The sequence below is a fragment of the Anser anser genome (assembly GCF_964211835.1).
Source record: "Anser anser genome assembly, chromosome: 10".
NCBI lineage: Eukaryota > Metazoa > Chordata > Aves > Anseriformes > Anatidae > Anser > Anser anser.
Window position 1 is genome coordinate 14,357,303 of NC_139730.1, and position 26,460 is coordinate 14,383,762.

Here is a 26,460-nt window from a genome sequence, read left to right on the forward strand (position 1 = left end):
AACTACACTGATGCATAATGATAACCTTTTCCTTATTCACCCTACACTTCCAGACTTCGTGTCATTTTAACTTTATTCCACATGATCTATTAAAAATAGATGGTAACTACAAGAACTGTGATACAATTTTCTTTATTAAAAATAATTTACAGCATCAGTAACATTTTATGCACAATTGTCATCAACTGAACTTCTTATAAGATACAGCTATACAATACTTACTGAACTTAAAACTTACGACTGCTTTGTTGGCTTTAAACAGCAGACAGATTTGCAGTTGCTTAAATATTATCAATATACATAATTTTATGTCCTTAAACTTCGGTGTAAAGTGTATAAACATCAACACTATCCCAAAGTTTTGTCATTTGGAGGGGGGGGGAAGGGCACAGAGTAAATGTTTAGAAAAACTGTTATAGATTCTTCTCCAAATCAAACTGGAGACACAATTCCAGGTTAAATACATCTAACACAGTCACTTCCTCAAAAAGGAGCACTTCCTCCTATGTTTTAAGATGCTATAAAGTCTGATTGAACAATGCTTTTTTGTGTGATCACAGCAATCCTCAGACTGTATCGTATATACTGCCACTGCCAGAAGGCAAACTTCACTGTTGCTCACAGGTTCCTAGCCTGTTGCTCACAGGTTCCTAGCACTATGTTCAAAGTCAAATGTCCCTCCTTCACTGCTGAGTTATTGACCTGGACTTTATAATGTTCACTGCTACACACTGGGAGAGGGGACAGGCACGTTGCCATGGATAATCACACAAGGGTCCTTCATTGGCAGTTCACTACCACATGAGAAGCAGGAGATGGCTACACAAGCAGCGCTGTTCCTCTCAGCACCTGCTACACTTCATACGTACAGATCTTAAGGGTAGGAGTCAGTCTGCACAAGAGACCGAGACGCTATCAGCATGAGCCTCAAGGTTAACAGCATCTCTGCTTTGAGCTGTCTTTCACTGATGTTAAGGCATAGGAGTGCGGCAGATTTCAAGTAGTTGCTATGATAATGAAGCCATCACGTCTCTTGTAAGAGATGACTACTATTATTGGTGACAATAACTTGTGGATAAGTCACAGCCCTTGAAATTGCACTTAACTTCACAATATTGGTTTACCTTGAAATGGCTTGGATCCCTATCTCCGTCTGACACAACGAGTGTTACTGCACTAGAGAGGGTGGGAGGCTGGATCCCACTCAAGCATAAGCAGTCACAGAAAAATTTTTTAAACAGCCTGGTAGCTGTATTTTCATTTATCATCTGCATGAGGCATCATTACGTGACAGCTCTAAAGTCTTACTTGCTCCTCAATAATGAACATGCATTTTCTTCGACTAAGAATATATCCTTGAGCTGAAAAAGAAGTATTAGATGCTGTTATACAAGAAATAAGATCTTAACTCTTGATAAAATTAGCCAAAAGCGTACCGCAGAACAAACTCATTCAGCATTCAGTTGAATACAGTATTCAAGAATTCATTGATTTATTACCCATCAATGGTATGAGTCACTGGAATGTTGGTTGTTTTTTTAATTTCAACTAAAAGAAAAACAGCCAAATTAGTGAAGCATATAGAATTTCAACCCTTAAGGAATTTTGGCCAGTAAAATAAGAAGATATATCAGAATTATGCCAAAGAAATGGAACGTAGCATTTGAACTGTCCAGAAATTATACTGTATTGATATAATTGTCAGGTTTTTTTACTTTATATTTTTAGGCATGTCAAACATACACCATTCAAATCCTTAAACAGCATCTTATTCTGCAAGTCAACTGGCTTAGCGTCTGGTTATAAATTTAAATAAAGCACATGTAGTAAAGCTAACGTACTCCTCTTACAAGTTTTGACATTTTAGACAATGTTTATCAAGAGCAAAAATCTAAAAGCAAAATCTTGACAAGTTATAGGCAAGTTATTGCAACTTTGCCCTTCAAAAGAAGTTAATCTCTGCATAACAGTAAGTGGTACTATGAAGCTGTTCAAGATATAGGAGCACAGAAATAGCTATCTTGAAGCTATCAGTAAAGACTCACTTGCACTGATTAGAAAATCAATGATTATTGCAGTGATAAAACAAAAGCACTTATGCAGAAACTGTGCATCTTTCATTAATATTAAATATGCAACAGTGGATTTTATTATTATTATTATTTTTTTTAATCACCAATACACTGATAATTACATTTATTGGAGTTGCAGTGGCTAAGAGCCAAATTTGTTCGGTATCCAGAGATCTTCAGCCGGGGAATCTGATACTTGTTCAGAAGAGCTGCAAACTAACAGCATATTAGAAAGCAGTAAAAGGCAGTATGGCTATCTCAGCTAGTTAACATTTGACAAGCAGAATTTATTAGACATACGCTGCGTTTAAAGCAGAGGAATTTAAACAGTCATAATAAACTTTTTTAAATGTTAAAATTCTAAAGGGAAGTACTTTGGCTAATGATATCAAACATTACAGTAAAAACCTGATGGCATAAAGGACAAACTGCACACCTTAAGGTGGACATGACAAATTGCAGCTTACCAAAAGGCCAGGGTGCTATATTTGATCAGCATGAACAAAATACATCGTGGGCATTTTGTTAAATGCAGAGATGTTGCCCATGCAAACTTCATACCTCTAGCACACAGTACTTCATGGCATGAGCAGTTTTAAATCCATATGGGATATAATGCCATAAGGTAAATCATGATCTATCATACAGGACACCGTGGGTCTTGTGGACTGCTTTTTGCTCAGCCCATAATTTAAAGAGCAGATAATTAAAAACTGAAGATCTGTTCTAAGACTTTGATGCCAAAAAACATGTCTGGCCTTTAACATTTCATACCATCTGCTACCCTTAAACCAACAAACAGCAGTACACAGATTACAGGTGCAAAAACTAAGTGGAAACAACTGCAGAAAATCTTACATAATAATCTTCAGCACAATCAGTTTCAGATTTCGTGTAGTTTATTTACAAAATGGTCTCATAAAACATCCCCTCCATACTTACAGCTCTCTGCCACAACACACATGTTGATTTTAGCAATGTTTAATAGCACCATTAGAATATTATTTAAAATCAGGAAGGATCTTCTTGCAGTTACAATGATTCACAATCTTTTACATCCATGGACGAAGTAACTTTGAGCACACTAGGACTGTTTGCAGTTCCACAGTACAGATTCCTGGGTTCACACAAGGCATTTTCAGGATTACCAGTTAATGCAAGGTACCCATAGAGTCAGTAGTTACTATAAGAATCTTTGAGCCACAAAGTTTAGACTTCCACCATATTTGTATAAAGTTATCTCCACGTCGTTTTCAAACAAGGCAATCACGCTGAACACTTTTCCAGTGCTTGTCTTCAAAATAAAAGCAGAGAGACCACAATCAAGAGTTTTCCTTTCACCTCCCCTTGCTTATTCTCAGTTAGTATTCTAACCCCAAGTTACACAAGCAAGCTTAACACAAGCAAATTCAATTTGATTATCTGCCACTGCAGAACAGAGATTTCTGGGAATAGAACGAAGGCCTACTCTACCAGCTTCGATCCAGTTGGGGGCATGCTACGTATTGTAATTACACTACTGGTAACAACAAAAAGCCATTTCCTTAAAATGGCAGATTATATTTACCATAAAGATCCTTTATACAGGATGGAAAGCTGAATCCTCCCTCAAATAGTTTCACTCTTGTTTTTCAAGGAACCTGAATGAGCTAAGACTCAATTCTACCCTAACAGAGTGCCCATAAAGGGGGAAAGCAATGCTATAAAGTTAAAAATGAAGGATTTCAGGCTGCATAAGGAGTGCATAGAAGGAAGGCTTATTACCTAATATGTTTACATGTACTTTGGTAAACTTCAATAACCAGGACAAACTTTAGGCCAGACTATCAGTTTACTTTCAAAGAAGATCAAATACTGTTCCCTGCTTCCAATCATCAGGACTGAAAGCACAGAAAGGAGTTAATCATGAGCACGTTCAGTAAGAAATTAAAAAAGTACTGCAGAGATACCTTAATATCCAAAGTCATTCCAGGCGACAGCTCTGGAGGGAACAATATAGAAAACTGCTCTCTGCCAGTGAGACCCAAAGTATTTGGATTTTCCCCAGGAAGAAACTGAAGTGGAGCTATGCCTATTCCAATCAATTGGCTTTTATGGACCTTCTCGTAGCTTTCAGCTAGGACAGCTTTAACACCCTGCAAAAATACACGAAATTTAGTAGTTCAGTATAGTAGTGACTTACAGTTAAATACAGAAACAAGCTTCAAATAATTTATGTAAAAAACACAAGGTGAAGAAAAGAGTGCTTTGTATGAGTCCTGTAAGTAGGTAACATCTTTTAGCTTTATAGCTAGACAGCAAATAAGCTGGAGCAGGTCCATACAGTATGAAACAGTTTTAGAATGAAGTGACAATGCTGTAGTTATCAGGGAGAAAGTCCCACATGCAATATAGTTGCTTCTATTACTCCAGACTTGTGCAAGAATGACTGTCTAACTCAAAATATATTATGAATATTACAAGGAATTAGTCTACAACAGCTAGATGCTAAAATCCCTATAGAAACCAAACAGAGCCCAACACTAGATAAATATCTAAGCTACCTCAATGTCTGTAGTCTAGGATGCTAAGTTACATGTTTGTAAGTTACATGCTTATGAAATTCAGATTTACTCCTCTGACCAGTCACTCTTCCATGAAGGTTCTTCTACGAAGGTTCTAGCAAAGAAATTACTCAAATTTTTACAAACAAAATGTGGTATTATATTTGAGGTTGAAGACAGTTTCTAAACAGATTTATACCCGAAGCTATTTTTTTTAAGGTACCAAAAGGCACCAAAAACCACAGTGTTGAAAAACAACTAGCAGTACCAGTAGAAAAGGTCCTTTTGCCGCCCAGTCTCTTGAGCTGCCCAGTCCATACTTCTTTCCTGCTAAAATAATTACAGGAATGCCTTCTTTCTGGTACAACTCTGCTGCTTCAAACACATCTAGCTGTGGAATGAAATGAAATAATTTGAGTGAGTTCTAAATTTTATCACATTTTTAAAGTAGCTATAAAAACAAATATTTTTACCGTTTGTCCAGATGGAAAATGAATTGTTTTAGGAGCCGGTTTTCCTATGAACTTATTCAGAAGCTTGATATTTGCAAAGGTACCTCTTGTCATCACAGCATCATTACCTCTTCGAGCTCCATAAGAGTTGAATTCACGAGGTGTGAGTCTACAATAAAAACATTTAAAAGGGAATCAGTTGTTTCAAAGATTACCTTATTTAGAACAATATTATGATTTTAAGTATCACGGCATCTCAAAAACATTAAGTTATAAGCACAAGAAGTAAAGAACTATTTATCTGACAAATGCAATTAATTTTCTAATTTGATTATAATATTTATTATAATAATATAATGAACATGTAAATCATTGCTAGATGAAAGCTGAAATTTTAAATGCATTTTCTGTAACTTCATTATCAAGTGTTATGAATAGTATGGTATTTAAAACAGGAGTTATCTTACACGAAGCATGGTTACTTATCCTCTCACCTCCAACAGCATGTTTATCAATAAATATTGCACCAGAATGACAGCTTTACTCTTAAATCAAACCACCATCTTAGAAGCAAACATCCATTAATTCTCTTTTAATACTACTCATTCAGACTGAATACAAGTTAAAAACACGGAGTCCACACCACAGGCTATTATTTTGTCATGCTCCACTGATACTAATCATAATACATCTTTGCAATATAGTACAAAACAATTTCCAAAATACTCAGTGGAGTTGTGACACTGAAGAGATCAGCATCTCATTATATGGTCTCTACAGAATTTCAGAAGAGATGAAAGGCACCCACCACTACCACTGCAAGATGCTGTCTGATGCAGAAATAAGCTAAAGCACCAAATTTACATTTGTAAGACCAGGCTTCACTTTCTCAAACGATACATGCTTCTGGAACTTCTGATCTGTTCTGCACATCTATCCAACTCTTCTTGAGGCTGATAACAGTAGCAGTCACTAACCTCACGTTAACATAAGATCACACTTTGTAAATTAAGAAGTCATTTTTTCTTTGGCCTGTATTTGGCAGCAGATGTTACCTTAACAGTTACAACAATGAGCTCTTGCAGTAGGTCTCAGTTGTTTGATGTAACATTAGACAGGACCACAAGATCAGTGATTACTTACAAATCCCAGTAGCAATTACTATTTTGCTTAACCATGTACAACCTCCACTTGATGCAGACAGGTATTTATATTGACAAGCAACAATGATGATCAGTTATTTGACTTGTAAAGCAATCCTCTGATACAATCAGAGCTGTTTAATATGAAAAAAACATACCCTTTGTTGGTCAGATACTTAGCAGCAGCACTACTCCTTGCAATGCTTCCAGCAGGGGATATGTGATCTGTAGTTACAGAATCTCCCAAATACAACAAGACATGGGCATTTTCAATCGCTTGTGGTGAAACTGGTTCTTTGGCCTAAAAGAGAAGGGGGGAGACGTGATGAGGAGGAACTGAACAAGATAGATAACACCCATTTTTCTTCTTAGAGCCTTTTAGACATAACAGGCATCTGCAATATATGAAGAGAATACACAGGCTCCCCTCATTCCAAATATACAAACAATATTTAGAAGACAAGTATTAGCAATGATCAAATTTGATACTTACACACCAAAGCTTTACTGGAACAGCTATTCCCTTACTTAAATCTAATGCATATAGTCTGGTGGGTAGATCCAATGTACTTACAAGTTTATCAAAAAAGGAAGGACATCTGATATAAGTAGATTTCAAATCCCAGGGAAATAAAGCTGACTCAGGCGCTTCCAGTGAATTCCATCGTTTGTTTCCCTTCTACATAAAAGTAACCAAAACGAACAAGAATTTGTTTACAGTCTTTTTACATTCTGAAAGCAAAGACCTTTTCGTGACTTTTTTTTTTTTTTTAAGTTATATGACATAATATCAATAAGGCAACTTGTAGTATATAGGTAACCATATCAGTCAAATCCTCCTTTAGCATAATGAAAATAACTGACAATCCAATCACATTCAACTGGAATATAAGACTATAATGAAATGCACTCTAAGTTTTAGAACAAAAGACCATTCTTACCTCCATTTTTTCTTTCAATTCCTTAAACATGGATGATATCACACACTCTTCCTCCACTGTGTGTAGCTCTTTTCGGGTGGGCCAAATATCTCGTAGGTAGATACTTTTGCCATTAAAGCCAGTGCCTGAGGAGGGTTTTAAACAGAAAAACAATTTTGAAGCAAAATACTTAGATTGTCAATACACATTATATTCATATACGTACACACACTCAGCTCTTCAGAGAAGATACCAGACACAAAGAATTTAAGAATCTTAAGAATTTAAGAAACAGTTAAGTGGATGTTTTGTTTTAGCTGCTAGCAACGTCAAATGTAACTGTGCATTCTCTTCAATATCCTGTTGTAGTATGCTGAAATGCACAGGAAGAAACTTCTTCTAGGTATGCATTAGAAATAGAAATATGAGACATATGGAAATACTTACCCAAAGGCTCAGTCTCAAAGTCTATTCTAACAGTGCCTGCAATAGCATAAGCAACTACTAGCGGTGGAGAAGCAAGGTAGTTGGCACGGACACAGTCGCAGAGACGTCCTTCAAAGTTCTTTGTTCCAGACAACACTCCACAGGCAATTATATCACCCTGAAAGTCAGATCCAGATGTAATTTTTTCAGGACTTCATAGTACTACAACAGCTTCTGTTATTTTTTTTGATGACTAAGATGTGCTTTTAGCATTCCACTTCAAAAAGATATCCTAATTCTTCAACACAAAAGCACTTTATTCTCCAGTGCTACCCCTCCTCTTCCTCCTACCATCAAAAGGATTTATCTCAACTCTAATGTGTCCTCTAGTCACTTCAGTGAACTTCTGCCTAATTTGTTACTTCTTCCTTCTATTTCACAGGAGAAGAGTGCTGCAGCTATTTGCACACCGCTGGTTCAAATCAGTCCAGGACATAACTCCTTAAACTCCTTGCACATTACATCCTTCCTAAGATTAGGTCCTATGTATTTATCTTACAGTTTGTATCTGTATGCTATGAAGACTATGTTACATTTATTTCCCATAGCAATCAATGGTCTCCTTCTGAAATGCAGAGGCTTGAGAATATTACTAAGTCCAAGCCACGAACAAAGTTCCTTTTGCAGATTCCTGTATTTCTTTGTCATTCAACACTGTAATGAGTACGTTTCTGTATTCAACAAGCCTTGGACCTCTACCTGTTTTATTGCATTCCTGATGGCTTCTGGAAGGGGAGCAGTGTTTCCAACACAGGTTGAACACCCATAACCGACAACCTCAAAGCTACAATAAAAAAAAACAATCAAGTAGCACATTAAATCATTAAGAGCAGTTTGTTAGCAAAAAGCCTTTTTTATTAGTTGTCACTAAGAGGATTTTTCTTCCCCTTTATTATATAGGCATTTTAGGAATTTAACGGCAGACATCGCATCTCATTGATGCAAGCAAGAAAATTTTTGTAACCAATCAAGGTTAATCAAATAAAATACCTCAAAAGGTTTCAGTTCCTTAAGTACTGGCAAAGCAAAGGCAGTAATGTTCCTCACAGAGCACACCTGGGCACTATTAGAGAACTATGAACCTAATCTAACTATTATTTCTACCGAGTAACCAAAAGCATGCTAAACACCCCATGAAAGCCTGAAAAGGCCAATTCAGGCTGAATGTTAACAGACCGCCCTGAAGAATTTACATCCAGCTTCCACTTTCAAAATACAAGAACTAGTGCATCCTGAGAAAGATACGTACACATATGTAGCTTGTTACTGAAACTCAGAGCTCAGCTACAGTAAAAATTTACACATAATAAATTCTAAGGTGGGAATAAAATTGAGTGAAACAACCCTAAATAAACACATAGCTAAAATGACAGACTAGCAAGCTTAAGAATTAGCCGTCCCAAAGTGAATAGCAAGCATGGTTATCAACCTGTACAAAAACCCACGTGAACTATTTTTCTGAAATAACAAATGGAACAGGAATCAAAACGTACCCAAGCTTACTAAGGTATGGTAATACTCCACTTGAACTGAGGTAATGTGTAACCATTCCACTGCCTGGTGATAAACTTGTTCTTATATAGGGCTTTACCACTAGGCCAGCTTCAACAGCTTTTTTGGCCAGAAGTCCTACAAGACAAAAAAAGAAAGACAGCTTATGTTTTGTATACCCCTTAAAATAACATGTACACGATGCTAACTTATTTAAACCAAGCATAAAAAAGGCCATGGGGACCTTCAATTTATTAAAGTAACTACTTGTCTGAATAAAGTTACTTTATTCGTAACAATATAATTCAGGTTTTAGCTCTCATTCCTGCTCTGTAGATGCCCATTTTCACTTCTATAACAAAAATATTTCCCATGTTCTAGCTGGCCATCAGTACAACACTCCTCCACTGATAAAGGTCACACAGCTTCAAAGTGAAACTTGCCTTAGCCACAAGGGATCTTAAAGGAAACAAAGCAAGGTCTGAGAAGAGTTAACCAGGAGTTCCAGGAAAATTACATGCATCTTATAAAGACATAGCACGTAGTACCTAACTGTTAAGGCACAGAGCAATTGTTCAGCAAACTGGATTTACTTTCCAGACTCTGCTGCTAGCCATGCAGTTCAAGCTATTATCATCTATGACAAAGCCCACCTTCTGCATCAATTTGTGTCAAAATGTGCATCCACCTGAAGGCAGCCCTAAACCTGGTTACCTGTTGAAATGCTACCAAATAGAAATATTTCTGAATTACTATTATTACAACTACTTTATGACAAATTTTGAGATCATATTATTGAAGAAAATCTCACATTACCTAACCTCTTGAACATACAAGTTTAAGGCTAGAAGTGTACCATTTGAAGCCTTCCAGTCATTACAGAGAACCTACAAAAGTGAAGGTAAAGGCTGTGTAAACATGGGCACAACATTAAGATCAGGTTGCTACCAGACAACATACCTGCAGCAAGCATGACAGACGGATTGCAATTATTGGTACAGCTGATTACTGCAGCAATGACAATGCAGCCATGAGATAGCTTGTATTCATTTCCTTCATACTGAACAGGTACAATGTCATTCTGTTTCTCAACTGCAATCTGAAACCCTTTAACACCAGTCTAGATAACAAAAATATGTTAGCAAATATTATACTACATTAAGTATGACATTACAGCCTGACCAAGTGAACACCCATTTTGGACTAATACTCAGCTGTCCCATTAGGAACCCTTACGCAGATTTTGCAAGTCATCAGTTCACACACCTCACTTGCCATGCATATAAGTCTCATCCTTTCTTTGTAGTTACATTAACTTTGCAACAACTGTGAACAAACGCCAGTCAAAGGATGGTTGATGCCACGTATTTCTTGCTACACACAAAAGAACAGTTCCTTAAGAGTCTATCTCATTTTATATAATGCTTGTTTCTGAATTAGAGGCATACCCAAGACTAATTTGAAAAGGATAACTAAATGCAAACTAGCTCCTCCAGCTCTTCAGCACTGTCATCCATAACCTGTTCTGATTTCTTTCCCCACCACAACTGATCATTCCATTTTATATACCTCATTACAAGCCAGAAATGCTAAAGCCAAAGAATTTTGACAGAACTTCTAAGTGGAAATGTTTCTGATCAAATACTGTTGCTAGCCCTTAACTTTAACGACCAACATTAAAAATGACCATGCATTTCTGTATTATCTACATTCTTAGATGCCTATGCTTACTGCAAACCAAAAACACCAGCTTAAGAGTAAAACAACTTCCTCTGAAGTCAAACTACACTGCAAGCAAAAAATTCCATGCAAGTGGATGAAACAGAATTTAAAAACCTAGACCACTAGGTAGCTTCAAATCTTTAAAGTCTTTCTGCATCTCCTTTAACACAAGATGGACTTTCTCCTCTTGTAATTCTGTTTAGGAAATTAAGTAAAATGCAGCTCTTTAAAAAAAAAAAAAAAAGGAAAATAAAACACTTCCCAGGCTTACACTACTCATTACTAAAGCTTCCCTCTGTATGGTCTAAATTGTGAGAATAAGGACTTTTGAATATTACGTTCGTGATGAGCATGCCTATGATTTACCAGCTACTACCCTAGGGACGTTTGTCAAGCAAGGAAATAATATCTTTAGATTATCTGTTCACATAGTAATAACTAGGGCTCAGCAGGTGTGCAAGGAGTAAACAACATTTACTTGTGTGGATTATGGTACCTTTCAAAGAGTACATCAGTTGTACAAACCTTTTCATTTAAGCAGGCTTGGAAGTCACTTTTCATGTTATTAACAGCCACTCTATCTTGGGATCTCTTGGGGCCACTGACATATGGAATTATAGAACTTAAACTAATTTGCACTATCTGAAAAAGAAAGAAAAGAAGCATGCATTAATCAATCCCAGCTCCACATTATTTAATACACTCCTTTGAAACACCCAGGACATGTTTTGTTTAAAATACCAATGTTCTGAGACATTAAAACTCTAGCCTTCCATTTTCAAGATGGTTCATTGTACAAGACTATCAATCACAAAATTATAGAAATCACAAAATCATAGTCCAGGTTAGAAGGGACCTCTGAGATCATCTGGTCCAACTTTTTGGGGTAAAAACATGTTGTCTATCCAAACCTTAAAAGGTTCTTCTTCAAACTGCTTTAAACATTATCCCCTAACTTTCTACCATCCCTAAGACTTGCACAATCACTTGGGAGCAATAGGAATTAAAATACATACCTCTTCGTTGAAATGAAGATTATTTCCCCTTTCTCCTACCCCCACCCAAATTTTGCAAACATGCCCAGTTTAGAATTGTGAGTTAAACACAACTTCATTAAAGCAATACAAGTTACAGCAGGAGACACTTAAATCAGCAGCTGTTACTTGTTATGAGAAACAAATGTACAGAAAACAAGTCATTTCAAGCATACCTGGGAATACTCAGGTTCTCTGGAAGAACTCTCATAATTTCTAAATAACTTCACAGCTTTAAGATATGCTTCCATGACTTCAAGCTTGGCCTTGTCAAAACCTTAGTAAATACAAACATGAGAAAGTCAAATAAATAAAAACAAAACACAGCTCTCAGAAATTGAGACTGTTTCAATCAAAAATTATCCCTGAACATCCAAAGTAGTCCTTTTCCCAAGGCACACCACTTCTGTATCACACCATCTAGGAGCTATCAAGAATGACATATTAATTAAAACACATTTTGTTTGTTCTTTGTTTTCAAATTCATTTAACTTTCCCTCTTAGATCAAGGAACAAAATAAGCCATCTCGACACTAGCAATTGTAGCTCTAAACTTACAGATTTTTCCCTTAAGTTCATGAATTTCTTCCCCTACTGCGATTTAAGACAGATCATGTGTTTAGTTGATAATATCCCATATTACTGGCCATGGTTAGAAAATATGTTTTGTTTGCTCTGTGCTGACCAGACAAAGCATATTTGGTATTAAAAATGTTTTAACTAGTACTTAAAAACGACAGACTTCAGTTTCAGAGAGGCTTACTAATGTTAATGAGCTTTTGTTGTTTGTTACCCTGTGGCTTTCTGTATTTGCTCTAGGTTAATAAGGAATGGACACCCTTCTACCTTAGCTTAAAATGTCATTGAAATAATGCGTTTCAAAGGAAAAAAAAAATCACTGTGAAAGTCAAAAACATGTTGTGGGTTTTCTGCTGTTTCACTTCATAAGAAGTATTTTAGATGCTGATTTCATAAGGATTCTACAGGTGGTTAAGGGATTAATTCCATATATAGATGTCCCTTCCGACCCAAGCCATTCTATATTCCATATATTCTTGAAAATATAAACGAGAATTTTCTTATACTTCAAAGTTTACACATGCTTTCAAAAACAACGATTCTGAAAGTTAAAAGAACAGTTCAGCAAAAACAACACAATGTTAATAAATTAGCTATCAGATAAATGAACCAGACTGGATGCAAACCTCAAGGACAAGTCAGTTTTCCATGGCCCAGTGTTCTATGTGCAAAAGTTACAGCCTCACTTAAATATGCGGAACACATGGAGACAAGATAGGCCATGAGATTCTACAGGATAGAAGTTTTAGCTTAGTATATCCCACAACACAGATCGTAATTGTATGGCAGGATTTTGTATGTTAAATCCAAGACAAACAGTGATCTTCTGCAGGGTTCTAAGTATGGAGTTTTCTGCAAGTGCATTAACACATCTGAAACTCTATTACTATGAATCAGTACCTGAAATTTCATCTTTACCTGTATGCTTTAAGTGCTTCAATGTCACATTATCAACAGGGAAAAAGCTCAGAATAGCACCATATTCAGGACACATATTTGCTATTGTGGTTCGGTCTGCTACAGACAGCTGGGAAACGCCACTCCCAAAGAACTCAACAAATTTTCCGGCAACATCAGCTTGCCTAAGATGCTGTTTAAAAGAACACACAACAACATTTGTTATCTCAAGAGATAATGTAAGCAATACCTCTTGCAACAGCCCGCAATTAGGAAGTCATGAATGTCTGAAATAAAACAAAGTCCCACATATGCAAAAAAAATAAAAATACTCCAAACCCCATTAAGATACTGAGTTCTCAAGTCTAGACTGGAACTTGACATGATTACACACACCTCCATTCGCAGCAGAGTTCTTCAGATTTCCTAGTCAAGAACATACAGATGCTTCTCAAAGCATTACGCCAGAATATATTTTCAAAGCAATCAAAGTTCTTAAATACTTTGACACTAGCTTTTCATCTACTAAATCTGGATAGATGGCAAAACCCTGGCTTCAGAAAATACATTCTTCAGTCATACCAGACTATAACTATAGATTGGCCTTATGTCTAGCAGGATTTTAGAAGAAAAAAGGTATCCAGAAGAAGTTTGAGCTAGAGAAGAAGCCTACATGCTGTAAATAGAAGAAAAAAAGGAATTAAGGCTTCTCTGTGTTCCTCTATCCTGTACAGACTTTTTTTTTAAGGACTTATAAATAAACCACTACAGAGGAAAAACACTCTGGAATGTTTAAAGGTATACCAGAAATACTCTCAGCATTTAATTTACTTCTAAACCTCTCCCATGGTGGAACTCACAACACATTTTACTTGGTTTGAGACGGCATTGAACTCTTACCTTAGTAATGCTCAGAACAATATCTATGGATGTAGCAAGTGGGCTGGCTGTGCCTGTCAGTTCGCACCCAACCACCTCCGGCAGAGTGAGAGTAACTGGCATCCCCAGCATCACTGCTTCTGTTTCAATCCCCCCCACACCTGGAAGGTGAATATTATGTTGGTTTTCATCAGTTTAAAAATATTTAGTCTGTTACTTAAGTTCTAAAAATCTAATAAAGCTCTTCTAAAAATCTAATAAAGCTCTTCTGTTAAGCCTAAAGGCTACAGCAAGAAATGCAGATATTTTCCATTAAATATTTGTACATGAGAGACATTGAGCAAGACGACTGCTTAAGTTGCTGGACTTCACAACCTAATAGAAAATACTCTGCATCTAAATTTATTTCCCATGAGGAAGGAAACCTTTCTCTAGATTTTTTACTGCATGTCCAGAAAGCACTTCAATACCCATTTTTTTTGCTATTTTCTTTTAAAATTCAAGTAGTTTCTCGATGATATACTAGCTCAGATTACTATTAAACAAAAAACATTTTGAAGAACAATTCAAAACAGTTTGTTATGCTTGTAACAGAAATATTCAGTAGGAAACAGTTTAGTACGCCTTTCAAAGTGCTATCAAGTTACTCTTCGCATACTTACCCCAGCCCAAGATACCCAAGCCATTTACCATGGTCGTATGAGAATCTGTGCCAACCACACTATCTGGATACAGGAAATCTTTAACTTCAAAAACAATTCTTGACAGATACTCCAAGTTAACTTGGTGCGCCATTCCAGTCTCCGGTGGAATTATAGAAATATTCTTGAAAACCTTTGAACTCCACTGTGATTTTTATAAAATGAGAAATAAGATTTTTTTTTCCCCAAAGGCTTATCCAACTCTCACTAGAACACAACTAAAATGACAAAGCTAATATGCAATATAACAGTACTTGCTGTTTATCTAAGTGGCTTTTGCTCATTTGTCAATAAGTTACACGAGCCCCTTGGATTCTACACATTCTTAATGATTAGCAATTGAATCGATTCATTCAATTCCTGTTAAAGGCTGCATCAATAATTCATACTTACCTTCCCAAAGCAGGGCTTTGGGCTAAAGTCTTAACTTCCCGTTCATGCAACTAATTTTCAAGCACAGCTAAGACTAATATTTGGACAACAGAACCTAACCATTAATATTTATAGCAGATTGCGGTTCAGGTTTTACATCTCAGTATAATACTGAACAGGCAATATAGAAAACTGTCTTGCTACACATAAACTCAGCATGCTAGATATAAAAGAAACTGCCATGGAGACTTGTAACAAAATTCAGCTTGGCAGTTTCCCCTTTTCAATAATATTAAAGCTAATCTGCAGCTTTTCTGAAAGAAATATCCTAGTTTCCTTATATGAAAAGATTTTTGGATCACTGCATTGAATTCATGAACAACATTAGTGGATGAGGATCAAATACCAATCCTGCAGATCCATGACTAAAAAGATGCTGATGCCACAGAAGACTTGTATTAAACACAATGTCTACTAGCACGGCTGCCTAGCTGGAGAGTAGCAATGCCTCAATACCAGCTTCTCTTCAACACTTCTAACTTCAATAAGATTTTCAACAGGAATAGGGATAAACCAACCTTTTATTCAAAAGCTCATTGAGATCTACAGCACAGAGCTCATTCAAACACATTAAAAAGACTAATGCTTCATAAATATCTACTTTGTCCATTACCTTCACATTTGCAAGACCAATCAAATAGTGAACTTTTTCAAATCAGAATTAGAAATATTTTATCCCCTTTAAGTGACACCTACATTTAGAAACTCTGCAGTCTAACAATTTTTAACAATTTTAAATTTCAAGCCATAAACCTGTTATTAGCTAATTTTCTGTTCACATATTAAATTTAGATTTAATTAGCATCTGACATTTCCAAATTACTATATTTCTTTTATCACCTAAAGCTGAACAACAGCAGAGAACAGAGCAAGATCTTAAAACAACCAAAACACACACCATGCAAAGCCCGCAAGTTCACAGACATACCTTAAAAAATTGAAGTCTCTCTCTATTTCTGCCGAATTCCATCTCTTGATTCTTCAATACTGTCTCAGGCCTAGGCAGATAGTAAGTTTACAAGCACTATCATAATTTCAAAGTACAAAAGAACAAGTTATTTTTGCTTGTTTGATGAAAGACTCGTTTAAGCCTGCAGCAAAATTTGAAGTGGTTTATTAAAACAAAGGTAATTCCTTCCTTACAGCAAACGTTCTGTAAACAGTCAAAAATAATTGATTTAATCTGTGCTGAGAACAGATTTATTTTTAGGTGTAGTTTGCCTCAAGCATTTAATCTCAAAAAATAAGATCTGTTCCCATCACGTACTACAGTGTAAGGAATCTTTTTCCTCTAATTCATGTTCTGCTGAGTTGCACACCTCAAATTTCAACTATCACAAAGAATCAAGGTGTTCACCAGTTCATGTGGAAAACACCCTCCATGTTCAGTACTAGCCCTTTAGGAACTGGGTAGAACATTAAGGCATTGTAACTATCCTCCATATCCGTACATTTTTCCTCTATGGCACTACTTTTTATTCACAATTTCTCATTAGTACAGTCTCTTAACATGAACTATCTTTTATAAGTTATATTAATGAAGAAACTGTTATTCATTATGGAATAACCCACAACTTAAGAGCAATAACCTCTGCTTTGAGAAGGTGGACAAGGAAGGAATTCACTTGTTTTACACCAGGAAGGAAAAAAATCCTCAGTTCTCCAGAGGCTGATTTTACATAATGACCCTTCCTCCTTTCTTCTTTGCAGTGTCAGAAGGTTAGCAGGTATATTGTCTTGCAAAGCCCTTAGGGACACTCATCATTCAACCTTCAGCTTAACAAATGTTACTGCTGGTTTCCTGCCAGAAACATCAATATTGCTGAAAACATCACTAATTCTGTATTACTGCACCTGCACTGAGCAGGGACATTTGCATATCTATAAAATAACAAAGACAACCAGCTTTTAAATTCTACACCTGTCAGGCACAAGGAGATAGACATCTGAATAGTCTATCAGAGAAAAGAGGTGGCAGCTGAAAGAAGGATGATTATATGTAATTGTCATAGATGGAACAGTACACAATGATCTGTTAATATTGAAAATCTGGAAAAGACAAACATATGAGGTTCCTCTGTGCCATTACATAAAGGCAGGATGTACGCTGACTTTCAACTCAGTGACAGAAAGACTGCCAGACTACAGAGAGAGAAGTAATGTGTAGGCCGAGAGCCAGAAACTCCTGCAAAGCTCCCATAGGGAAATGAAAATTTACTTTGAGCCATGAAACAATGTTTCATTGCCATTTACTTTCTAACTTACACAGGATTGCTCCTGTGCTTTGTTGTCCTTGTAAGGAAAGGAAGTCTCACAATGTCATTTAAAATGACAGTCAACAGTCACACAAACGGCCATCTGCACTGTTTACTAAAATCCTTCTCAAAAATTTAGACTAATTAGACTAACTTAGACTAATTGAAACCTGCTACATCAGACCTTCTAGATGCTGAAAGCAGTCTACAGAATGTGTGACTAGAAGTACAGAAGTATGTTTAGAAAAATGTGTCTCTCTAAACTGTCCCAGGCAGTACTTAACACACAAAGATGCAAGTAATTAAAATAGGAAGTTTTCATACTCAGGCACCGGCTGAAGGTGAAAAGGACAGAGGATTGGCGTGTTTTCAATCTGCGCAGAAAACTGTCCTGAGTTGCGACTCGAATCTCCAGCACTACACGGCCCCTTGCAACCAGTCTGACCCCTGCAAGGTAACTTCCGAGGCTGTATTTTAAGTGGAGAAAGCTTTGCCGTCGGCTTCTGTGACTCACCACCTCCAGGATTTGGAGTATTCTGTATTGCACTGTAATATAAAATAGCAGAATCATTTAAACATTAGGTTTGTTTGGTTCCAAACCACTTAAGCTCACTTAGGTATTACCCTGCTATACTAGTTAAGTGAACTGCAATGAATTTCCTTAAAGATTAACACCAGACAAGTAACTCCATCAATTCGTTCATGAAAGATCATGTTTAAAAAAAGAACATGTTGCAAAGGCTAAACTTAGGGCATTACACTTGGAATGGGTGGGGAGCGCCTCATGCAAGCAGAGGACTGGCATGTTTCTTATTCTAAAGCATGTTTCTTATTCTACAGTAGTACTATACATGTTTCATACAATCCATTAAGGAAGATGACAAAGCCTTTTCAAGTAAAGAAATGTAACTTACTATTTAATTAAGCTTTTGATACAAATTCTCAAAAGCTCAGGTACATTTTATGCTCAAATCAACTCTGTCAGAAGACAAAAGTCGTGCTTTTTTAAAAATAAAGTCCATATGGCACACTACCCACTATTTGTTGGATATTCAGTTTCCCCACGAGAGTCAAGAAACCAGTTGTGAAAGATGGATGCCTTCTTACATATTATTATTTACTAAATCAATGACTTGTAAAGCCACTGCTTTCTGCAGCTTTAACACAGAAAGATAGGTAGTTATCTAACTGCAGAATACTGCATGGCCTTAGAGGATACCTTGTCTAAATCCCAACTTAGTCCATGAGCCTCTGATCAGCTGGAGATAGAAGCTGTAAAAAGCAGCACAAACTATCCTGCAGGGAAGGGTTTCTTATCACAGGTCAGCAGCTGCTGAGTTCCTGCGAGCTTTCCAGAAGTGAAACTACAGAAACCCAATTTATCATTACAAAGCAGCACGCTGAGACCTCTTGTCAATACTTGGTGTTGCTGATAATTTCAGGCTAGCCCAAATGTAATTAAGTCCACTGTCTCTTCAGACACTAGACAGACCACAGGACTGAAACTGCATATGCAACATGCTTTCCACTCTCGTAAGATATTAACCAAATTGAAATCCTGTACATACTTGGAAGGTCTACAGAATTATGACTCATATCCATACCCGGTTTGTGAATTCTAAAAATTCAGGGGAAAAAGCCTGGAGCAAAGAACAAGCAATTCATGGTTCTGCACACCTTTGGGAAGGCTCCATGATGAAGGGGGAACAGGGGTGGAGGGGAGCTGCATTAGAAGGGAACTTCAGCATACACTGAATAAAATTCAAGTTTCCTTTTCTGCAGCATTATGTTTCTAGCAAAAGGCAGCCCAAGGCTGTTTTCATCACATCAGTGCGTGTCAGAAGAAAACCAGGCTGACAGTTTTCTAGTCCTAATACTTTTCCAGACTCCAAGTACACTCTTCCCCCAAATCTATACAACCGTTCTTCATCTGTAGCAAAATCAAAGCCTATATAAAGTCACAGTTGTAACTTACGAGCTGAAATTACAGTCCTTCAATACATCTGACTGCAAAGCCATCTCTCCAGAGCTGTGACAAGAGACTTACTATTATACTAAACTTCCAAAAAGTTTTATCAGTAAGAACAGGGAAAAGCAAAAATGACAAACACTCTACCTCATTCTCGAGACATTATCTTCTGGAAACCACGACAGATCCAATTTACGTCAGCAATCTCCTGCCCAGAATTTGTATTCTGTCAGCTCCATCTATAACCCCTTAGAACCATTCTCTCTCTCCTTCTAAAGTATTATTTTTTTCTACTTTTATCTGGTCCTCTTTTAGGTACCATCAAGTCTACTTCCAGGGATCCAGACACGACAAGTGATTTAATGGGATGGGACAATACAAAGACCAGAGTGAACCCACAGTTCAGTATCAGATAGGAGTGCGTATTTCCTCAAAAAAATAAAGTATTACCATTTGCTGAAATCAATCTGCAGAGAATGGTCAACAGTGAGATCAGTTGGGCAAGCAGGATTGACTTTCACAGGATCTCCTCCAGCATTTCTCACCGCTTCCCTCATGGCAGCAAAATCCACCATTGCTGGAATTCCACTACGAGAAGAAAAAGCAAAGTAGTACAGTAACATCAGACATTAATGCTCTAAAATACAGAAGCTTCTTTCTAAGTCTATATCTAACTATTTGAGTTCTGTTTCAGACAATATAACCCTGTTTTTCTATTCTCTAAGTTTTAAAGAAGTCCAAATATTTTTATAATTTAATGGAATTGGTACTAATTCACAACACCAAACAGCATGCTTTAAGGTAACATACCAAAAAGTACAGAAACACCTTAAAGAAAATAATTGTATTTGCTCTTTTGTCCTGCTATGCTTCTGAAGTGTGATGTACATCATTTTCAGATGCTTACTACCTTATAAAATCTTGTATTGCAAACAATGCTCATGCTATATATTTTAATACTTTAGCATGTATTACTGTTCTTACAGAGCCAGTCATTTCTGAAGCTCAGCATTTTACAGAAGCTGATAACCTTGTTATTACATAGGTAAGAGTAGCTGAAGTACAAAACTGAAGGAAGAACACTACTACATCAGTCTTCTTAATTTCACTTGCTAAACAGAAGTTACTTTTTATTATTACTATCACAATTCTTTTTTTTTTTTAATTCCCTCACTTCTTCATAAACACTTAGACAATGATTCACCAAGACATCCTGCATTTAATATTTGCAAGTTGCTGAAGGACTGTCCTTTCAGCTAAGCCATACTCAAATCACAGAAAGTTAGTAAATTAAAAGACTTATTAAATATCTATTATTCATGCTTTGAACTGGGTTACATATTCTTGTGGAGCAAGCAATAGTTATCTCCAGTTGTCTCAAGCACAAACTATGTATTTCAATGAACTGTCAGCCATCTGGCTACAGTCAAAACGCTGTCACTTCCATCTGTGTTTTGGCACTTATCCTGTAAAGTGTTCCTTGTAGGCCAACAGCTTCGTCCTCACCAACCTGCGCTAAAACCAGGGTAGCATACGAACGACTCCTATTCTTCCATCACATGCAATTACGTTATATCTGCTGAACAGCAGCAGCAGTGCATGAGCTATTTAGAAAGAGCTATTTCAGTATCAAAAGGCTAGCTGCTACTTCTATTTTCAAGCTGAAGTACACCTACTCCTCAGTGAGTTTACACAGATATTTCACAGTATTTCATGCACACATGTAAGCACACACTCCACTTACGTAAAATCTTGAAGAACAACTCTGGCAGGACAGAAGGGCACTTCAACATTATTCTGTTTTGTCTTCCAGTCTAAAATGTTCATAGCATCTGTTTCTTTCACTAAGAAGCCATCACAGTTACGGATACTGGATTCAAACAACACTCGAATAGAGTAAGGCAGAACATCTAGGGTAGGCAAAGTGACTTAGTTAGTGCAACAGCCTCAAGCTTCTATGCTTTGCTAAGTTAAAATTTCACATTTCTAAAGAGGTCCAGTTTGCTAGGGATTAGAAGGATGAGAGCTACGGGAACCCAACTGTCCAGTTGCTTTTGGGTTTGATCTTCGTTATAAGATGGGGAATGGCGAGCTGCAGAGCGCGTACGTTGCAGAAGAGGAATTATCATACGGAATTTGAACAGAAGATACCCACGCCTTGACTGCACTGTGTTAAGTCAGTGACACTTAAGAGGTATGCTGTGCCAGCAGGAAATGCATACAAGGCATCTAGGGCCAGGATTACCAAACAGAATGGGTGACAGACAACAGCAATGAGAATATGCCAAAACTATCTCTGAACTGTAAATTTCATCATTACCTGAGATATCAAGCCAAAAGCAACTAATGTCACATCATTTTCTTTGTCTTTGATAAAAAGTGGTATGAAGAACAGAAACCATTCTGACACGTGCCATAAAAATAAACATATTTCATAAAACATTAGGGATAGCATTTCACTAAATACAACTTCAGTTACTTTGTTTCTGATCTGGATTAAGGTATTGAAAGAAACAGCTTTCTGGCATGGTGAAGTTCAGGGAACTGGAAATAAGAACGAAAAAAGCGGAAGGAAAAAAAAAAAAGCATGTCACTATTCCCTGCAAACAACAAAAAAAGATGAATTCACATTTTCCTCCAGATATCATTCTTCTCAGTATAATTCAAGGAAACAAATGACTTGGTAGCAGTGAGAAATATTAAATAGTTGAAAGAAGAGGGTTAAACAGTTAAGTTTAGGCTTTAGCCAAAAGAGTTAAGATCTGGTGGTTTCAACCTAGTCCAGAAGTTCATCCACAAGCTATCAATACAGGATTTGCTGACTGTTCTCATCATGCATCTTTCTCAGGTATCTACTGTTGTCTAATTAGACAAGTCAATCAAAATAATATAGAAGTGTCACCAAACCTATTCTGAAGCAGCTGTAATGCCACCACTTCACTTAAAAGCCAAATAACCAGAACCAACCTGCTTTGCTTTTTCCTGGATTACAAACATTAAGCAGGGCACCCTTGCAGCAATAAGAGCTAACTGCACATTGGGCCAGGTAGCAGCCAGCAGCCACGAAGGGATTACTTCTCCCCACTAGACAGCAGTAAGGCCCTATCTGCAATAGTGTGTGTAGCTTTGGGCCTCTGAGGTTGTGGCAAACCTCAACAAACCAAAGCATAACCAGAGAAGAACCTCCTAGGGCTGTTATGGGGCTGCAGCTCCTGTCACACAGGAGCAGGTAAGAGACCTGGTTTGCTCATTCTGAGAGAAGAAAGCAAAGCAAACCAACTGTAATCTTCTACAGCCTAACAGGAACTGCAGAGAACGCGAAGTCTGACTCCGAGATGTGTCCAGTGAAAACACAAAAAAGTTAGAAGGCACAGGAATGGATACTGTGATAGGGTATAGCGAAGATGATGTGACAGGGAGGATGGTGAAGCATAGGGTCAAGAGAGGCAGTGGAATCTCCGTCCTCGCAGATTGGTGGAGCTCAAGTGAGAAAGGCTCTCCCAGTCAGCCCTAGTGCCAACAGGGACATGGGCCTAGATCTCCAGACATCCCTTCTGTCCTACATCATTCTGAGGTCTTTCTAGCTACCATTTTACCCATAATTGATTAATGTTTTCAACACTAGAAGAATTGGATTCTTCCTATCAAGTTGTCATATAATTCAATTAACATTTACATTAGAAATCTGATTAACTTATTGTCAGATTACAGTCAGATGCCCTAAGGCAGAGGACAAACAAGCAACAGCCAAAATTAATATTCTAGCAACAAATGCAATGAACAATTCCAGATAATGGATTTCTTATTAGTGCTGTCCCACACTGCACTTAAATCCGTTTAATATGCAATTAATACAAAGCCTCCAACTTCTGCACATGAGTCTCCACTGGAAGAGAAAGGCCTTCTTATCCTATTCTGTTTACATGTCTTCTCTGAATTTCTCCACCTACTTCCACTGCTGTTCCAAGCTTTACTCACTCATCCAGACAGAAAGCAGTATCTTCTGTTTAAACTCTCACTCCAGCCACAAGGACCTTCAGAAAAACTAGAGCAGAACTGACTGGCTTTGTTGCTACCACCCTACTGCTGCTTCTCAGACAAAGCCATGAACAGAAGCATTTTACCTCCCTTTCACGTGCTTATCTGAAAGATTAACTGCAGCATTACATTAGTAGAAATCTGCAAGAGCACAAAGCTGTTGCACAAAATTTGCAGCAGCCATTGTTGCCCTGGAAAAAGCTCCCCTCTCTTTCCTTTTAAGGACAGGCAAGTAATTACTGCTGTCAAACATGGGTTTAAAGTGAAATATCCACTGGCAATATTTTAGTTAAGAAACACAGCCTTAAAAGAAGCAAAACTGAAAAAATCCCAAATAACTCTAATAATATATACCTTGTATAAGTATTTTATGAGTTTAACATGAAAGCTAAGAAAATAATGAAAGTATGCTTTGATTATCTGCAAGATTAAAACCTATTCCAGCTAACAGTGATCTATAGCTCTCCCCATCTGCAGTTCTATCCCTCCTCCCATCACACACACAAATGCTTTCTATTTTTTAGGAGGCAACCAGACAGACGCCCAATAAAAACCTTCTTGGCACATATCACTTAGTGACACATAGCATACTAATGACATGCTGAGATTAAGCATTTGTTTGCACACCACCAGAACTCATCCTTCCGCAGCAACTGCGATAAAAGCTACATTCCAGTAAACAAAGTTATCCACTATCTGAAGATGCTGTTAAGGTGAAATTAGCAAACCAACAAACAGGACAAAATTGTAGTTAAAAAAAAAAAGTTTTTTGGAAGCACTACACTCCAGTTCTCAGTTACTTCATTTTTAACAAAAGATAGATTATTTGGATCTGTAGTATTAGAGTATGACTCTGGTGATACCTGCTGCACTTTCTCCCCTGATGAAAAAAAGTTGCATGAAATATTATCCCCCCTGCCCTGAGCTATTAATCAGCTTCACAAGGCAATAATAGAGCAGAAAATTATAAGCTTTCAAATATACCTAATAAGAGCCCACAAACTCACAACTACATCAACTCACAACTACATCTCGTAACCTTTTACAGCAGTAAGTGGTGCATGTTTACTACTGGTATTGTCCTAATTGCCAACTGTTAAAAGTTATCATTACCATACTTGGTGCCTCCAAGCTTCGAGACATTGTAGAACCTCTTTTGTGGATAGTTTGTTAATGCTTCAATTACAAGCTGGTAAGGGCTTCCTGGAAAAAAAAAAAAAGTTGCAGATAGGAAAGAATGGAAGGCTTGATAACTGACAGAAGGCCAGATTTTTATTTCTAGTTTTACCAAAAAATATTGCTTCTCTAGGACTGTAAGTAAATCACGAATGGAAAAGCTTCCAAGTGGATTGGGACACCTAATGTTGGAGATGTGTGACTAACATGAATTTTAATATTACTAGGTATGTACAGGTCAAGCAAGTCATCAGCATAGTCGGAGGCCTAAATGCACATTTGACCTTTATTGTCTCAGTTTGCCATCTACAGGACAGAATAAATGCACCTTACCGACCTAGATAAGAAACAGATATACTACAAAACATAACTCATTAAGTGTTTGGCTAATGACAGGCAAGCAAGAGCCAGAAGTAAACCTCCTGACAGATGTTAAGTGAGGAGAAAAACGCCTTCTGGAGAAGACCAGGGGTTCACAGAGGGGCTGGCGTTTGTCCCATCACTAGCTAACCGAAGGGATCGCACCACTGACATTCCACCGAGCCCTTCAGATTGCGTGCAGCAAGAGCGTAAAGAATTACAATCTGGATCACGAGCAGCGGGGAGAAAGGCTTCAGACGTGACGTGACGTGACGTGACCGGGCTGCTCCCGGGGGCACCAGCACCCAGCGCTGGTCCTGCCGCCGCCGCTGGCCCTTTGTCTGCCGCCCGCTGCGGCTGCACGCCCGCCACGGGGCACTCGCTACAAGCAGCTCGCAGAAGCCGAGCACCAAACGGGCACCACGGCCCCGCTCAGCCGGGCACCGCCGCCAGGCCTCGGCCCCGCGAGCAGGACCGCGGGGCGCCGCGGGCGCCAAGATGGTGGCCGCGGACAATGGGCGCCGGGGGGGGGGGGGGGTGTCCCCGCGCTACCGCCCCCGGCCCGCTGCAGGGCCGGGGCAGCGCTGCCGCAGCCTGGCGGCCTGAGGGAGGGGGCGACGGGGCGGCCCGGCCCGGCCCGGCCCGGCCCGGCTGAAGAGCCAAGCAGCCCCGCGCTCGAGCCCGTGCCGCCGGTGCGGAGGGCGGAGGCGAGGCCCGGTCCCGGGGCGCGGCCGTGTCGGCACCGCGCCGCCCGCACTGACCTGGCCTGGCAGGGTCCATCGCCGGCGACCATATTAGCGCGGCGGGGGGAGCGCGGCGCCGGGGGGAGCGGGCCCGGGCGGGGCCGCACAGCTCTCGCGAGACTACGCCGCGCCCCGCCCGGCCGCCTGCCGCTCGCGAGAGCCGCCGCGCCGCAGCAGGGAAACGGGTGCGAGCTCTCGCGAGACGTCATGGTGCGGGCGGAAGTGGGCAAGTGAAGGGAAAGAGGAGGGCGGGCAGCGTGCTCTCGCGGGACCCGTGGGGCCGGTGACGGAGGCGGAGGGGCGGGGCTGCCCGGCAAGGAGCGCCTCGGACGGGGCCGCGGGCACCGCCCCTCGGCCACCGCCCCTGAGCGGCATCACGTGACGCGGCGCGCCGGGCGGGGCGCGGCCTCACCCTCAGCCTCAGTCTGACGGCCGGCGGCTAACGGTCGACGGCTAACGGTTAACGGCTGAGGGCTAACGGTTAACGGCTAACGGCCTCAGGGAGAAACGGAGAAAGGCAACAGCAATGAGAATGTCCCAAAAATATTTTTGGAACAGTACATTTCACC

At 38.8% G+C, this 26,460-nt stretch overlaps 1 protein-coding gene across 1 annotated transcript; it reads right to left on the reverse strand.

Annotated features, from left to right (window-relative positions):
• Nucleotides 1–116: 116 nt before the first annotated feature.
• Nucleotides 117–26,066, reverse strand: IREB2 (iron responsive element binding protein 2). The gene is made up of 22 exons (XM_083850839.1): nt 25,910–26,066; nt 24,726–24,815; nt 21,319–21,484; nt 20,025–20,162; nt 17,930–18,151; nt 16,279–16,348; nt 14,880–15,063; nt 14,239–14,378; nt 13,360–13,531; nt 12,039–12,139; nt 11,354–11,470; nt 10,067–10,226; nt 9,109–9,244; nt 8,315–8,399; nt 7,577–7,733; nt 7,151–7,275; nt 6,784–6,888; nt 6,368–6,510; nt 5,089–5,236; nt 4,884–5,006; nt 4,022–4,207; nt 117–3,366 (listed from the first exon to the last, which is right to left on the reverse strand). Exons 1-22 carry the CDS (start codon nt 25,926–25,928, stop codon nt 3,256–3,258), a joined length of 2,898 nt encoding a protein of 965 aa, XP_083706965.1. The 5' UTR covers nt 25,929–26,066; the 3' UTR covers nt 117–3,255.
• Between the last annotated feature and the right edge of the window lie 394 nt (nt 26,067–26,460).